Source organism: Volvox carteri, assembly GCF_000143455.1.
Source record: "Volvox carteri f. nagariensis unplaced genomic scaffold VOLCAscaffold_18, whole genome shotgun sequence".
NCBI lineage: Eukaryota > Viridiplantae > Chlorophyta > Chlorophyceae > Chlamydomonadales > Volvocaceae > Volvox > Volvox carteri.
The window spans coordinates 112,266-128,992 of NW_003307561.1; the positions used below are offsets into that span (position 1 = coordinate 112,266).

Sequence of the window (16,727 nt, forward strand, 5' to 3'; positions counted from 1 at the left end):
GCCACGAACATCTTACGGTTACCGTTGTAGTGGGTGGCCGTTAGCGCCGTAGCCCAACGGCTTCACCGCCAAGGCCCAAATTAACGACATTGCGATATTTACAGTGTGCACAGGTTAAGTGGCCATGTACGCTGGTGAGATCTGTTATTTAACGTAACGCCTAACAGACAAGAGAAGAAAACGTCCAGGCGCTTGTTTCGTCAATTCGCTCCACATACGCGGCAGCTGCTGCGTGTCCAGGATTGCGTCAATAGTTGATTGCTTTATCATCTTCACCATTTCTATGCGGCTGGTGCATTTTTTCCTATCTCGCGTAGTTCACGTGCGTAGCGGCCATCACAACTACAGCTCCTACCCCTCGCCGCAATGCAGCATGAACTCATATTGCGTTAGCTTCAAAAAAAGCTCATCTATGTGGGCAGATGATTGGACAACGGCGTTGGAGGGTCCTGAACGCGGCTCGCAGGCCGCAGTGTCCCACGATGTCCAGCACCATCCCGCACCCTTCATCTCCACAGATACGAAGGCCCCTCCGACCGTAAGCGCCACAACTCCGCTTCGTGACACAGACTGGGACCCTGATATGCTGCTATCGCTGCACCGCATGCACTACTGTTCCGCTGCCGAACGTGACGAGTGGGCGGCCGTACTCGACGACCGGGAGCTGCAAGCTACCCTTCAGGAATCTGTTGTTCCAGACGAAAACCCGAGTACGCCATCCGCTAAGTTCACGGAGTCCACCTCAGGACGCGCCAGAGCTCGGGTGAACGGAGCAGCAGCTGCCCTGCCGTTGGGAACAGTTGGGGGCCATCAACCAGTTCATGCCGCTGATCTTCCGAAACCTGCTGCTATTGCCGCAGCCGGTGAAGGCGCACCGGCGACTTCAAGCGCGACGCCAGCAAGCGGCTGCCTGACAGAGGCGGGAACGGTAGCGGAAGGAGCGGCAGGGGCGGTGCTGCCGCCTGGCCCCCCCGCCGACGCGAATTTCCTTGGTATTGTTGGTGGCTGCGGCGGCTGCAAGGTGCTCGTGGCTATTGAGCTGGGTTCACACTGCACGCGCGCAGTCCTTCATGACGGCAACTCGGAGCTGGTGGGTCTGCGGGCGGTTGGGCGGTTGGAGTTCTAGTTAGGACGAGATTGGGAGGCTGTGCGGTGCGGTTTACTCGGGTTGCTATGGATATAGGGGGAACACGGGATAAGTGGTTGCTTAGGAAGCAAAGGCAGCACAGCACAGCACATCATAGCACAGAACAGCCTGCTACATGGGTTGGTGCAGGTTCTTTCCCCCGAAGAGTCAGCTGCAGTTGTCGTCCTCTGTATTGGAACTCGGATGTCGCTGTCGCGGAGATTGCGGTGTTTGGAGCGCCACAACACAACACACAGGTTTCCGTCGTGTCACAAACGGCGTTTGACCTGCCGGGGGGCCCGGACGCGGTCAAACAAGCGATGTACCGGGCGTCCCACCATGGGTTGCAGGTACGGCTGACGTACGATACAATGCTTGGTCAGACTCAAGCCCCACACAGCGGCGGCTCTAGCAGCAGCGAGGAGCTCCACCCGGAGGCGCTACAGCGCACATTGGATGCGATACAGCGGATTATGGCCACGGCTACAGCCGCCGCCGCCGCGGCAGTACCACCAGCAGCGGTGCCAGCAGCTTTGAGCGATGGAGATGGAGCTTTTGCATTGTCCCCTCTGACTGCGGTGAATACGGCAGGAGTAGTGGCGGGACCCGTCGGCGCGCGTACTGCACCCGCAGGCGCGCTGCCGCATGGCCGCGTCACGGCGCGTGTTGTGGCGACGGCGGCTGTGCGCGGCGCCGGAGGCAATAGTCGGGCGGTGCTGGCGGAGGCGGCTGAGCGACTGGCGGGGTGCGAGCTGGAGATCCTGACAGGTTGGCGGGAGCTGGCGCCCTTAAGACAGCCGCGGCCACTTGGGGAATCGTCTGACAGCAGTGGGTTCGTGCTCTTGTTTGAACCCACCCATTCCGCCTCCAGGGTTGTCCACTCGCGGCTTCCCTCCCACCGCGGCTACTCCTCCGATCCGTGTGTTGTACGTGTCTCATATCGCGCATCTGCCTCTGGCGTTCTGACCTGTGCTGAGGACAGCATATTGCAGTACAATGTGAGCGTTAGGGAGGCAGGTAACCGTTGTTCTGTTCCGGACCCCGGGTGCCGCTGCAGGGGAGGAAGAGGGCCGCCTAGCTTGGCGCGGCGTGGTGGGCGGCTTGCCGGGCCTCCTGCACCCGCGACACCCTTTCACCGCCGCCGCCACCGCAGCATCACCCTCCGCGGCACGACACGCGGCTAAAGGGCCTGCTCAACAGAAACGCCAGCAACATGAGCAACCACCACCAGCACCACTACCTGACCACCTTCAGAAACCTGTACAGCAGCAGCAGTCTTTGTTGGTGGTGGACATGGGCGGCCGATCCACGGAGTTTGTGTATGGTGAGTTTTGGAGATCCCTGCCGCCAGCTGTGCATAGCTGCACCTCCCGCCCCACCGCAAAACCCCCCTCGCGATCACTTCATTCCGGCGGGTCGCCCCCCCCTCGCACACCTAGTGGGCTGCCCCGGGGGGGGGGGTCCAACCATGGACAGAATGATTCAAGCTGTGTGCATGAAAGCTGCACCTGCGCGGCGTCCTGCTTCCCGGTGTCAAGCTGCCTCTTCTGCCGCGGCGGCCCACGTGCACAACCTCCCTCCCTCCACCCACCTCCCCTCTCCGGGGCCCTCCCTCCCAAGTCCCAATTGCACCGCGGCACTGCTGGCTGCAGGGGCCACCACTAGAAGCATTCATGACGGAGCCACCCCCACCTTCGCGTCCCCACCTCCGAAGTGACACCCCGTTCACCTGCTCGTGTGTTTTACTGGACTGAGCCGCGAGGCGGAAATACGATCTAAGTGCCCAAGCCTCATACGGTCCCGTGTGGGTGCGCTCTCCCGTCAGCCCATCCAGGGGGCAACCCCTCCCCCCTTTCTCTTCCTTCCCCCACACAGCCGCCCCGCAGCCAAGCCGCTCTGCCCCCCTTTCTGGCCACCTGATCCGCAGGAACGCCCCACGCCGAACATCGACCCGCAGCAGTCAGCGTGCCGCTGGGGTGTGTATCTCTCAGCAATGCCGCGAGTCACATGTCCCGGCCAGGGAGGTGCCCAGTGGCGGCGGGGGAGCCCTCGCTAGAGGGCTTGCAGGCGTGTGTACGACTTGCACGGGAGGTGCGGCAGGCAGGAGGAGGAGAGAGTCGGGGTTTCAGTGGAAAACACGTGGAGGGGGGCGGAGGGGACTCACGGGGGAGGGGGTCTCCAGCCGACCGGATCCAGTTTCGGATCCAGGCACCTAGAAGCGAGCATCATACGGCTTCCCGCTGGCAGCCTGCTGTCCTGCGTCCTGTCCACCACCCATCGCGTCTGCTACCTATGGTCCTCGAGGAGGCATCACCCTTGTCCGGGGGCCCATTCCTCTCCCCTCCCTCTCTCCGAGTTGCCCCGCCTTGCGCGTTGTTCCCTATGTGTCTTGATCTGATTGACCGACTGCACGCAGACAGTGGAGCGGTCGTGCAGCGGCATGCCCTGGCTCCCAGCTAGGAAACCCAGACACAGGATGGCAACAACAGCAACGACAGCGGTGTTGACCGCAGCTGTCAATGTGATCGACAGTGCTGCTATCAGTGCGGAGCAGCGTGGGACTCCTGCTGCAACGTCAGAGGCACGTGCGGGGCCTAGTTCCGCTGGGGCTGCTACGGCTGCTGCCACCTGCACGGCACAGTCGCCGCTACCAACGGCATCGCTTCTTCCGCCACCATTGATATCACATGTCGAAGTGAAGAGCCATACGGAAGGTACGGATGGGAGCTGCGTCCCCGTCGCTACCGCCGTCGTTTTTACTGGCGGCACCATCACCACCCTGGCCGCTCTGCACCAGCAGCTGCCGTACTACGACCGGGCGCGGGTCCATGGGTCGGTCCTAACATCGAACGACATTGTGGGCCTTATGATGCGCCTAGCGGACGTCGAGGGGCAGAACGTATCTCTACAATCGTACGACTGGTTGACGGAGGCGAGATGTCGTACACTGGCTGCGGGTTGCGCGGGGTTGCTGGGGGTAATGGAGGCGTTGGGGGTGGATGACGTGGTGGTTTCCGATGCAGACCTTCTTGATGGGCTACTGTATGAGATGCTGTAGCGGGGCTTTCCGTGGTGATAATGGTGTGGTCGTGGTGGTGCTCGTCGCGATGAATAATTACATGAACGCCGTTACAGGCAGTCCGACCGGACCTCCTCACCGGCAGCGCTGCCCTAAAACACGACCCCTGTGTCGCACACCAGCAAGTGCCGCAAAGCGGGTTCCACGAGGCCGGTCCAGCGGCTGGCGGCAGCGGAGTGAGGGGCTACAGCGGGGGGGGGGAGGTTAGCCAACCGCAGGCAGGCAGCCCGATATCTACCAGTAGTCACCGACCAGCCAGGCCTCCCACCCCGCAAACAACCCAGCTGAAATTGGTAGTGGTAGCAGTGCCTCGCATGGGCACAGGGCTACATGGGCCGCCTGTGACCTGCGTGTGTGTGTGTGTGTGAGATAGAGATAGAGGGAGGAAGAGCTCCCTAACTGGCAACAGGGAGCCATGCAAGGTGAAGGGCCCACATACACCTGGCCGGGGGCTTTCTCTTGGGCGGGGTGGGATCGACGCAAGTCAAGATGGTACATGGCTGCATCCTGCGCGCTTTGCTTGCGCTCCATTGCGTACAGCGAACACCCTGCTCAAAATATTACCGCTTCCGTGCGCACCGACGGGCTGCCCCCTACGTGCGCCACTAGCACTTTCCTTCCTAAAAGAGTGCACTGTTCCAAGATCATGAGCAGCACCACCATTCCGAGCTTCAAACTTAAGCGACCCGATTTCCGACCAGCGGTCGGGGTGGGGTGGGGTCCTCACATGTGCTCCCGCAGCCACTGCCGGGATCTCAGATCTGCTTGGCGAATGGGCTCCGGAACCCGGTGCAAGCAGCACCGCCGTACAATTTCCACTGCGGTGGGCAAGCTGAGCCTGTGGCCTGCGAGGGAGGGGGAGGGCACGGCGGTGTCGTGAAGAGGGGGTGCGGGCGAAGCGGCTTTATGATAACGGTTCCAGACACGGTGAACATGAATGGCTCGGACGTGCCCCGGTAAATGGCCCCGGGTGGGGAGCCCAGGGCGACGACCCCAGCCCGGGTGGTTTTGGCGGAATGGGACATGGGGGGGTGTTAGACTGGGCATCAACGGCACGTCAGCTAGGTGGCCTGGAGCCGAAGACACTTGGCCCTCTCTGAAGACACTGGAAACGGTAAACAAATCGCCAATGGATGAGACTAAGTGGAATTCGGAGCCAGATGATCCCAGCAAGTAGGGAGTTGCAGCCCGAAAAATATTCAAGTACATGCGGCTCCGTGGCGTAATGGTGGCGCGTCGGATTCCAAAGAAGTAATAATCCGAAGGTTGTGGGTTCAATCCCCACCGGGGTCATTTTTGGTCCGGCCTGATGACTCCCATGTGTTGTGGAGTTTCTACTGCAGAGCAGGGCAGACAGGATTACTTTAGCTGCAGGGCAACGCTAGGAAAGGATAGACCTGTTCACCGTTCTCCGCCATCAGGACTAGCAGCAGCAGCAGCACATGTCCTCAAGTCTCTCGACAGCGACCCCTGTGGGGACTTCCTAAACCCGCGTTGATGCTGATGCCACTGCATTGCCGCCACGCTCCACCCCCCTACACACACAAGGTGCGTGGCCACCTGTACCAAGCGAGACACACTCACGCACCCACGCTGATGAAGAGCGGCTTCCGGGATAGGCCGGGACACAACGCCACGCCGTGGACCGCACCGCTGTGCCCCACCAAAGGAACCTGCACGTCCCGTACGGCAGCATCTGGGCCGCTGCTGCCGCCACCATCGCCACCATCACCATCGGCAGCAACGGTGCTGGCTCCCCGCCGCCGATGACTTCTTCTACCGCGATGGCAGACCCCGGTGCTGGCCACCTCACCGCCAGGAGGTTCGGGAAGCGTCGCTGAGGTCGCGTCGAGGCCGCACGTTGCACCGCTCGTTGCCTTAGTAACGGTGGTGGCTGTAGGAGGACAGCCGCCGTCCCACGGGTCGCGCGGGCAAGCTCCAGGGCCCGGGGAAAGATTTGCGGTGGCGGTGGCGGTAGCAAATGATGGCGATGAAGCCGCCGTCCCGGATGATGTCCCGAGGGGGCCAGACAGTGAGGTGTGTCGCAGTACTTCCGGGCCTGCGATGGCCCCAGCGCCGCCTGCTGGCACTTCAGCTCGAGAGTGCTTCCCGGTACCTTTCCCAGGTACGGGGGCTGTAGCTGCTGTAGCTGCTGTGTTTGTGGCTGTTGTGGTTGCAGCTGCAACAGCAGCTACAGCCGCTGCCTCCTGCAAGGCAAACAAGGGCGCCGGTAGGGTCGCCTATCGAGCCTGAGTCCGCACACACTGATGAGGACACATACACACACCATATTATCGTCCCGGATCCCTTCGCGCATGTCACCTTGAGGTGCGCTTTTAGTCCAATGCTAGGGAGAAGCCGAATGTGTACCAGCATTTCAAACGCTGCGCCAGCGGGACCACCGTTTCCGTCGTCGATTTCCGTACCACCTTCCTCACGTCACCGTGGCGTGCCCCACTGGCTGTGGCTAGCCACAGCGGGCGAACTCTACTCCTTAGCGCTCAGAAAAGTATAAGATGTACAACATGTCGTACCTGCAGCTGTCGTCGTACGGCGAATCGGTCCAAACCATCGACTGTCAGCAGGTTCTTCGCCACTCCCACAGCGGGATAGCCGCACGTAATCCCCACCTGACAGCGGGTTGGGTAGTGGGGTGGGTAGTGGGGTGGGGCAGTGTGGCGGCGTGGCGATGCGCGGGTGTAACGGTGGAGTAGCTGCGCCTCCTGCCTGCGGGGTAACCACAGTACATTACATCATCCCTAAACTCGTGGATTCCTTCCGCAGCGGATAGGACTGGCCCGAACTAGGGGTAGTCAGCAGGACGGCCGACGGCTCTGTCCACCTCAACACGATAACAGCCTCGGGCCCAATGCGGTAGCGGGTACGCCCTTGCCCCTTAGCTGCCGCCTCTGGCCCATACCTTTATCCACACGTACGGCTTTAAGTAATTGCCGGACAAGCGGATCTAGGTACGGCCCACATTTGGAGCCCGGGCGGCGGCATCTAGGCATCTCCCTGCCCTCAGCTACATGTCCGCCGGCCAGGCGGCTCCCCGCAGTGGGTACTACCTGGCAGGCGCTCCCACAGCCCCGAGGGTGCAGCAGCCCGCAGCCGTCCACCAGCAGAACCTGCAACGAGGCAACACCACGAAACACCACGAAACAGTGTCAACAGAGTCAAAAACAGCAGCAGCAGCAGCAGCAGAAACAACAACAGTGCTGCCGTCCGTAACAGCAGCTGTTCGAAAGAGCTGTGGCGGGACGCAGAGTGTCGCACGGGATGTGTGAGCGGCGGCCAGCCAACCGACCTCTATCCCGACTCATATGCCGACTTCAACCCAGAGGGCCCCCACCTCGGGTCCCCACCCCGGGTCCCCACCTCGGGTCCCCCCCCCCGGTCCCCCGGCCGGTTCGGTGCCTACCTGTGGTCGGTGCGGGGAGTCCTCCACGCTGCGCAGCAGGCGATTGTACGCGTCACACTCCCTGAAGCCCAGGTAGCCGGGCAGGTAGGGAATAGACAGGTCCACAGGCTCGTAGTCCTCGTACAACAGCTGCATGCCCTGATCAGGGTAAGGCGGTGCCGAGCAAAGAGAGGAACGGGCCCCGGGGAATGGAGAACCGCACAGAGCTCGCATGTGCATGAGCGGGCGTCACAGATTCACTGGGTAGCAGACTGGTGCAGCCGTAGCAGTAGCTGCAGCAGCAGTAGCAGTAGCTGCAGCACCAGTCGCATGATAATGCATGAGTGGCAGGGTGGGAGAAGTGGTAGCTAGCGCTAAGGAAGGTACATCGCGTCAGCCCTAGGGGACCTGGAGGCGAATGAGGTGCTGAAGGAGACCCCGCCACACGCACACCCTGGCGGGGCCTCTCCTAGGGGAGGGTACCGCACCCCCCGACCAGCCCGACAACCCTCCGCAGTTGCCGTTCGCCTGAGGGGCAATGTGGCTGGGGTCTTGGAAGCTCTCCACACGCTCATAGCGGCGGGTGCGTGTGCTGTACCAACACGTACGAGTGTGCTGCCATATGTGCTTTGGTGGGGCTAGGTGGGGCTTTATGAAGGTGCGGTCGCCTGGGAATCGTCACAGGCGACGCAGGGGCTGCGCTAGCCGTGTTTGAAAGGTCTACACTGCAGTTGCGGCCGCAAGGGGGACTTGCCGGGAAGCTCAGCACGACCAATGCAGCAACGCCTGGAGCGTGCGCGGGAGCTGCCTCCGTAGGGGTTTCGGAGCCAGAGTCCTCCTCCGGCTCTCCGTCAGGCGCCCTCGCACTGGACCTGGTGTGTCATGATGAGGTGTTGCCGTACAGGAGGGGATGTGTGAAAGCAGATGGAAGAGGAGCAACCTGGAAAGGCCCCCGAACAACGAGGGCCCTCACGCCGCCGGCGGGGAAAGGGGAGGGAGGAAGGAGGGAAGGGGAGGGTGGGGTGGGAGGGCGCATGCGGGGGTGGGGGCTAGGGAAGGGGGTGCGAGGAAGGGAGGTGGGGGTGGTCCCATGCGGGGTCCCGGGGCCACGGAGCCTGATGCTGGAGGTGTGGTTTTGCTGCGGTTGGGGACAGGGCTTGAGCTGGTGATGACCGTGTGGAGTGGGCTGCGGACTGGCAGCTGTTAGGGCTACTGCGTATTGGCCGCTGTTGTTGGTTGGTTATTGGTTGACACTTATTGGGCTAACGACGATTAACTTTGTGAGAAACAAACTTGTGACGTACCCTTTGTGTGCATACCTAGCCACCCCGCTGGCTGTGACGGCGGCTGTGATGGCGGCGGTCGTGGTCGCGGTGGTTGTGGTTGAGGCTGTGGCGTCAGTCCCGGTTGCTAGGACGCCGCACGGTGGTTCGGCTGCTGGGTTGGAATGCGGACCAACAGCAAAGGAGATGTCCAGACCGCCTACCCTGCTAAGCTGCGGCGTGAACACACGGTCACGGTTGGATGCGACACGGATCAAGACAGTGTGCGACTGCCCCTGCTTGCGTGTCCACCACCACCTCCCACGTGGGATCGGCAGCATAAGCCGATTATTGCGGGGCCGCGTGAGAGGGTGCGTAAGGGGACTCAATGCGCGTAGGTTCCGGCGTGCAGGCTCCTCAGGGCATTGGATTGCGTAAAAGGGAAAGCCGTGTTCGCCCGGGGGTGGTGCTTCGGGCTCACCCGTTCCGCAGGGCCGTCGACGTCCAGGCACCAGTTTACATCGTCGACTGTGACTACTTGTTTCGCCATCTCGAGCTGTCGCCTGGTGTGGGAAATGGGAAAAAATCATGGTGGCGCATGGTGACATGCAGGCAAGTTTGCAGCCTGTATGGTTACCTCGTCCATTCCGACAAGAGGCTGTTTCCAAGCTTATGTCGTGACATATGAGCTTGTGGATAGTGGTTCCTTAATGCGCTTGTACTCGCTTCAGCGTCAAGTGCGCAACACCTGAATTTGAGGCTAGCTAATGCTTGAATGCAGAATTTTCTCATTAACTACACATATCATTATAACCTTGTAGAGCAGATTAATAAACTCTTGCAACTCTTGCCCCTTGCCAGTTTTAATAAACTCATGCAACTCTTGCCCCTTGCCACTGTCGATTTTCACAACGACGACCTAACCACCTGCAACTATTAACAACCATGAGACTATAGTGCTACGGAATAAAGCTATATATATAAAGCTATAGTCTATCGCGTTAGGTCTGGAACACACAAAGCAATTAACATTAACATTACATCGTTATGTCCAACAGCTAGGAACGACGTTTTTACAACAGCAATGGCTACCCGCATTTTCACCTAACCTGAGCGCAAAAGAAGCTGCGCACAAACTTTTTCCAAGTCCCTGTAAAGCTCCTTCTTTCTCTGTAAAAGCCACTTTCAAAGCAACACTTTGTAAGGCAACATCAATAATCGCCGATCCGCCCAACGACACTGTTAAGTGCTGACCTGGGCTTCTGGGGCCAGACTCTCACCGCACCCCGAACCGCAGCAACCAGCGGTCACGAACCTGCACCCAACGACTGCTCACGAATGGAGCCGACCCAAGACCGTCACCACCACAATTCCAACGATACGGTACGGCGCTCTTGCGCCATATACGGCGGCGCCTTGCGTCCCATTGCCCGTGCCCTATCGAATAACGTGCGAATCGGTAACCATATCGAAGACCTTTGTGCGCCCACAGCACCCAAGACTTACCTCCGCCCAGGTGTCACCCCACGGCACCCATTCCCCCCATGCCACCTTGCGTAACGCGCTGGCCCCTCTGGGCGCGCCAATACGTCCCATTCTCCTCCCCTACCGTCACCCGCTTCCCCGCCTTCCCCTCCAGCAGCACATAGCCACATGGCCACAGGGCGCGGAGGTCCGTCGGGGGTGTTGCGTTCTGGAAAACCTTAAAAAAATTAGCCCAGCGAGCGCAATCCCGCCGCCGCCCACCGAGCCACCACTCCCCGATCCAAGCGACCCCGCGATCGGTACTGATCGGTACTGATCGGTACTGATCGGTACTGATCGGTACTGATCCAGCCAAGAGCCAACTGGTCTCACCCAAATCCCCCACATGGCGCTTTGCAGCACCTTCCGGGGCTGAGGGGGGAGGGCAGAAGAGTATCGGAAGTATCCCACCCTAGAGGGGCCCCATTGATCTCCCGATTTATAAGGGAGGGCAGTTTGCTGCTATTCGCTTCACACATACTATGTGAATACATGAATGAAGCTGCATGGAATCCGAACAGGTCAAGACACCGGCAGCAGTACTGCCGTACTACAGTACTGCGCGTGTAAATCAAACACGGTCCAGGCTATAGCGGAAAAGGACAGGAAAGTAGAAAGTATGGCGAACGCCGTACGTTTACGGCAATTATAATTGCACCTACCAGACAACAGCCGGAACTGGCCAGGCAGCCAGCAACCATACAGCAGGCCACGACCACCACCACATATTACACATTACACATTACACATTACACATTACACATTACACATTACACACACATGTCAACATCCAAAGCCAAAAAATTGCCCCATCGTCGTGCCGATTCTCCTTTTCTTTTCTCGCCACCACCGAAAGGACGTTGGATGTGTTCTGGTGGTCCATACCGGCATTCAGTTCTCTCTTTTCCATTGGAGATTTGTGTCCTGCTGCTGCTGCTGCTGCTGCAGCTGCAGAGGAGGGAATCCGCACCAACAGCTTGCGCATCCAACAGCGTTCGGATTGGAGTGTATTGAGTTCCCAGTGCCCTTCACCTTGTTGCCGCCATTAGACACCAAAACACCAAAAACACCACAACGTTGCGCAACGCCAAAGACGCCAATGGCGACGTCTTTTCGTCTGACCTTCCGAAAGGGGCCCCCACTCCCCCGCAGGAGGAGTGCGACTATTGGACTATAACAACATGGATGAATATCCAGCGGCTCCTATCCATGCGCTCCATGTACGGCAGTCACAGGGCGCCTCAGTTACACGGCACCAAAACCTCCGAAAAACACATCTCTCTAAACCTTTCATCCTCGCCACCAGGAATAAATGAAGCAGAGTAAAACGGTGTTAGATTGTAGTTCTGAGTGAGTTTCAGCTCCTCAGAGATTCCTAGCTGACATTGAGTTCACCTGTCCCACCAAAGCTGTGAGCCAGGTGTGCAGGCTACGAGGTTTCTTTGGCCACTGCATGTCGGCAGCGGCGGTATTGTATTTTCCGGAACCAGGATAAGAAGGGGTTGCACCACCACCACCACCACCATCCCCACTTCCACCCGAGCGGTATACTTCCCCCCTAGTGGAGATGTACAGCCGTTACTACGGAAATCCTGGCTAGTTTCTTTTCCACCGCTTAATAATATAAATAAACCCTAAGTTACCCTAAGTTCAGAGGGTAATCTAGCGCCTAAGCTCAGGTCGAGAAAACTGGGTACACTTGTCGTGCTGTTCGTACAGACAGGCTCAGCATGGCGGCACTGTCCTAAGCCCCAGATCCTCCACAGCTCTCAGCCAGTGACCACCATCCGCCCGACACACACACACACACACACACACACACACACACACACACACACACACACACGCGCGGCAGGACAAACCTGCTTTGGGAAGACTGTATGACGCACGTGCACAGACCGTCAGACACACGTACGACGCATGTGCATACCTCTGCCGTCACCGCTTCCTCTCAGTCCCTCACAGACTGAAAACATGTGCGAGTGCCGAGTTGATACATGACTAAAGGTTGATATAACATACGAGGCATGCGAGGCCGACCCACCGACCCACTCACCCACCCACCCACCCGCTCCTGGTTCAGACGATGGGGCCAAGAAGGAGGGGCCCCAGCAGGCCGCGAGCACTGCGAGCAACACGCCCTAGAGAGGCGGACATCGACATGGCGATGTGCTTCCCACGCCAATCCCACACGTATGGCACAACCTAAGCCCACAACCTAATCTAGCCTGAAGTGCGCAAAGGCAACGTAACACCAGCTTGCAGCAGCCAAGGCGCTACAGCGGCCAATGGCCGGAAAAAGAGCTGCAGCAGCGACAATGCCTATAACAACAAGATTAGCAATGACGGCAATTACAGAAATAACGATATTAACAGGAACAAAAGCAGAGCACCAGCGCCACCACTGCCAACAGCAGCAGCGACAACGTTACATGGAGGAGCCCATGCAGCAGCAGCTGCAGCGGCGGGTGCAGCATGTGGGACCAGACGACTGCGAGGCAATCACGGCAAACCGCTTGCACAGAGATGTCCCTCCCCTCGACCCGGATACATCCCCACTCTCCTCTCCCACTCCCGTCCCCCGACTCCCGCCTTGCCATGTGCCCAAGGGGGGGAGGGGGCTGGAGCCAGCAAATGAGGTTTCATCGCAACAGCCGTAGTTGTGGGAGCTGGCAAGGAAGGGGGAGAGCGCCCGCGGCGACACACGCGCGGCGGCAGCAGGGTTGGTAGCGGTGGAAATGTTGCGGGTAGAACAGCTCGTACTAACAGTGTTAGCCGTACTGACCGTACTAACCGTCAGTGGACTGTCTTGCGGCCTCCCGGGTCGTTGCGGCGGCGGGTCCCGCTGTGTCCTGGTGGCGGTCCAGGGGCTGTCCGGGTGCCTCCAGCCACAAGTAGGTCCGCAGGCGGCCGCAGCCCTTCACCTGCAAACACAAACACGACAGCAACAAGAGCGGCGGGTGACAGGCGCAGGCGGGCGGGGTGGCAGGCGGGCGGGGGAACGGAACACAACGGCGGCGGTGGCGGAGGGGAGAGGAGCGGCTGCCGCAAGCTGACCGCGCGCTGAGTCAACGCGGCTGAGTCAACGCGGCTGAGCGACGGACAGATGTGCAGACAAGCAGCGCATAATTTGTACAGGAAGCACTTGTACGACACGCAGGAGTGAGAACGCGTGACAAAGAACAGGTACCTGTGTTCGCCATCGGCCGGCTGCGCACCCACCTGGATGCCCTCTGCGGGCCGCCACTCCGCACGGGCCCTACGGGGCAGCAGGCGGTACGTCGCCTCGCTGATGTGTACGGCACCCGGCACGCCGGTGCTCTCCATTCGAGCCGCCGTCGCTACTGCGCCCCCTGTCAGGGACAAAATCTCCATTACCACCATATCCCCAACACCATATCCTCACCCCACGACCACGACCACCACCACCCCAGGGGAACCAGACCCGCCAGTGACCCGGGTTGCACCACCCCGCCGTGTCCAAGTGGGGGGGGTGGAGGAGGCTCCGTAGCGCGGATCTCCGAAATGGTGGCTGTCGGGGGCGGCACTGGGAGGGGCGCCGCCGGGGGAGTGCCGCCCTGCCTTAGCATCCGCATCTGGGGTGGAGAACACCCCTTCCCCCTCCGCTTCCTTGCATATGATTTCTCCCCCTATCCCTTCCCCTCCCCCTCTTTCCTCCCTTCCTCCGGTTTGCCATGTAGGAATTCCAATGTATCACAGACGTTTTACAGTGCCAGAGTCCCCTCCCTACACCGCCCTCTTCACCTGACTACCTTAACCCCCTTCCCTCTCTTCCCCCCTCTCTCCCACAGTCTCTTCCCCCATCTCTCCCACCCTCTCTTACCCCATACTCCCGAATTTTATTAATATTTTAAATAAATGGTTTCCCCCTCTCTCTTGCCCTCACCAAATAGACAGAATCTCGGCATCCTCCTCCCCAGCAGTCCGCTGAGTGCGGGACCCGTGTGGATGCCGATGCGGATCTGAACGGGCTGGCCATCGGTGGGCATGGATACGTGGCGGGCCGCGGATAGCATGGCCTGGTGGTAGGAGGTGGTTGCGGGAGAGGGGGTAGGGCAGGTCGCGGCAGGAGGAGGAGGTGTTGTGAAGTGCGGGGTTAGGACGAGGGGGCAGGGCGGTGAGGAGGGGAAAAGAAATCCGAGGCCGGGTCAATCCCCCCAGGCAATGCCGTGGATGTGGGGGACAGCGTGCTTTTGCGTGAAGTGAAGCATGCTTAAAAAAATACCTTGGCAAAGCCAATGACGCTGAGCGCATGGCTCGAGGCAACCCGCCTTGGAGCCCCCACTGCACCACCACCACCACTGCGACCACTTCGACCTCCTTCTAGGCCGGGCTGCCGCCAAGCGCCGGCGGGGGTGAGGGCGGCAGAGGGGGGATCTGAGGTTTCGCTGTCCCCCTCCTCCCCTTCCATGAAGGTGAGGCCACCCGCTACGAAGTACGCGTCCCCTATGGTCTCCACCTGCGGGTGGGCAAAACGCAGGTGTATACACATACATACAGATATACATACATTTATACATATTAGATACATATTACATACAGATAATGCACAGATGTAATGGGTAACATAATAGTTATGTATGACGTTGACTACTCGGTGGGCTTAAAAGCCAGGGGGACAGGGCCGAAACCCAGCGGGGGCCCAGACGCACATAGCTGGTTAGCCTCACGCATTCCGCCCCCGGGTCAGACCGCGCAAGATACGACAGCCGGCACTAAGCAGCGTTCCCCACGGGGGGTAGCGCACCAGCTAAACGGGCTCTAGGTCCGCTGGTCACCTAACAAAGACGAAGTCGCACCCGGGGAGTCCTACGGGCGGAAAGTACGGCAAAACTTCAAAGAGCACGTGTTCAGGACCAGGGCGACCGGGAGCCAGACGAGTCATCCGGGGCTGGGGAGGTCACCAAGCTCCAAAAAGCCTCAAGCAGAAAGAGCGCAAAGAGCTCACACCACAAGACGCCAAGCAGCCTCCCAAGACCACTTCCCATCTCGCCTCTCCCCCCCTGGGCCATATCCCCTCCGTCCTTTCTTTCCGGACGTTGAGTCCAAAAAGCTGGGTTTTCGACGAAATCGAAGTCCCGGCCCCATTTAAGGGTGGTTTCACTGTTTGTATCTGCTGTGTGGCAGTTGCTGCTATATGCATGTATGATGTTCTTACAGGGAGGTATAGCTTCACCAGCGGCCCCCTTTCCCGAGGCAGTTCCCTGCTCTCCCCTGCGAGAGGGGCACCCTAATCCATTCACCCCATTCGACTTCAGAATGTTTTCGTTGAGTTCAGCAACTCAACACAAATATCAAACCAAGTCTAGCGGATCAACGGCGCTACAGCTTAGTTCCTGGTCAGCTCGCAAGTTAATACAATCACGTCTGTGCCGACCATAAGATGGGGAGGCACCACCCAAATCAACACCCTTCACTCAACGAGGGATTGGCAGGTGGAATTGAATCCGGAACCTCCGGGAACAGAAGTCAAGCTGGCCATCTGCCTGTATGCCTGTATGCATATATGTTATTCCAAGGAAAGCCTTTTGCGTTATAACACGCCGAACAGTAACGGGCTAGCCAAATTCACCCCGGCCCCCGCCCTCCGGGCCCACCCCCAACAACAACCCCACAATCACCACATCCCACCATCATTACAAACCAGCGGTGGCAAGCCCAGCTCAATGGACTGAGTGGCGGACTTGGCGGTGAATTCAAAACAACTTCTGATGTTCACACCGGGGTCGGGTCGGGTCGGGTCGGGTCGGGTCGGGTCGGGTCGGTTCCGTGACGCGGTTCTCATTTCCAATTCGCTTGCCTGCATATCCTGCCGTACCCTGCCGTACTCACCTTGCGCACTCCAAACACGTCCAGCAGCGCATCGAAGCGAGTGAACAGTTCGTTGAGCATCACCATCACCGCACGAGGCTCCACCTCCTTGCACATGGGTGTGAAGCCTGAGCAGGACCACCGCCAACAGCGCCATAAACAACAACAACAGCAACAGCAACAGCAACAGCAACAGCGGTCAGCAGTGGACCAGGAATAAAGAGTTCGATCGAGCCAGCGGTGTACGGCGGCAGAAGGCGCCGGAGGAGCTGGATCAGGCGACAGAGCAATGTTGGGCTCCGCCGGACACCCCGCGGGAACCACCAGAGAAATTTCTCTCCCACCTTTTGGTACAGCGTTACCGCCCTTTCCCCCCCACACACCTTTGATGTCCGAGAATAGCAGTGTGACCTGTACGGCAGGTTTCATGTGGCGAGGGAAGGTAAGGGGGTTGGTGGGGTGGAAAGGCTGGTTGACCGGCGGGTGAGGGGCCGGACGATTTGT

At 59.5% G+C, this 16,727-nt stretch overlaps 3 protein-coding genes across 3 annotated transcripts; 1 reads left to right on the forward strand and 2 right to left on the reverse strand.

Annotated features, from left to right (window-relative positions):
* Positions 1–124: 124 nt before the first annotated feature.
* On the forward strand, positions 125–4,184 carry VOLCADRAFT_90684 (uncharacterized protein; the record flags this gene model as incomplete). The annotated part of the gene is made up of 8 exons (XM_002950205.1): positions 125–134; positions 570–710; positions 861–1,090; positions 1,384–1,871; positions 1,998–2,143; positions 2,280–2,450; positions 3,054–3,217; positions 3,543–4,184. 8 exons carry the CDS (start codon positions 125–127, stop codon positions 4,182–4,184), a joined length of 1,992 nt encoding a protein of 663 aa, XP_002950251.1.
* Positions 4,185–4,928: 744 nt separating this feature from the next.
* On the reverse strand, positions 4,929–7,761 carry VOLCADRAFT_60257 (uncharacterized protein; the record flags this gene model as incomplete). The annotated part of the gene is made up of 5 exons (XM_002950325.1): positions 4,929–5,050; positions 5,794–5,878; positions 6,731–6,835; positions 7,274–7,333; positions 7,627–7,761. The coding sequence occupies 5 exons, from the start codon at positions 7,759–7,761 to the stop codon at positions 4,929–4,931; spliced, it is 507 nt and encodes a 168-aa protein (XP_002950371.1).
* A 5,897-nt stretch (positions 7,762–13,658) lies between these two features.
* cyc47 (guanylyl and adenylyl cyclase family member) lies at positions 13,659–16,352 on the reverse strand (the record flags this gene model as incomplete). Its single annotated transcript, XM_002950326.1, has 5 exons — positions 13,659–13,744; positions 14,299–14,431; positions 14,638–14,696; positions 14,838–14,871; positions 16,245–16,352. Coding segments are annotated over 5 exons (420 nt in total), but the record flags the coding sequence as incomplete, so codon positions are not given.
* Between the last annotated feature and the right edge of the window lie 375 nt (positions 16,353–16,727).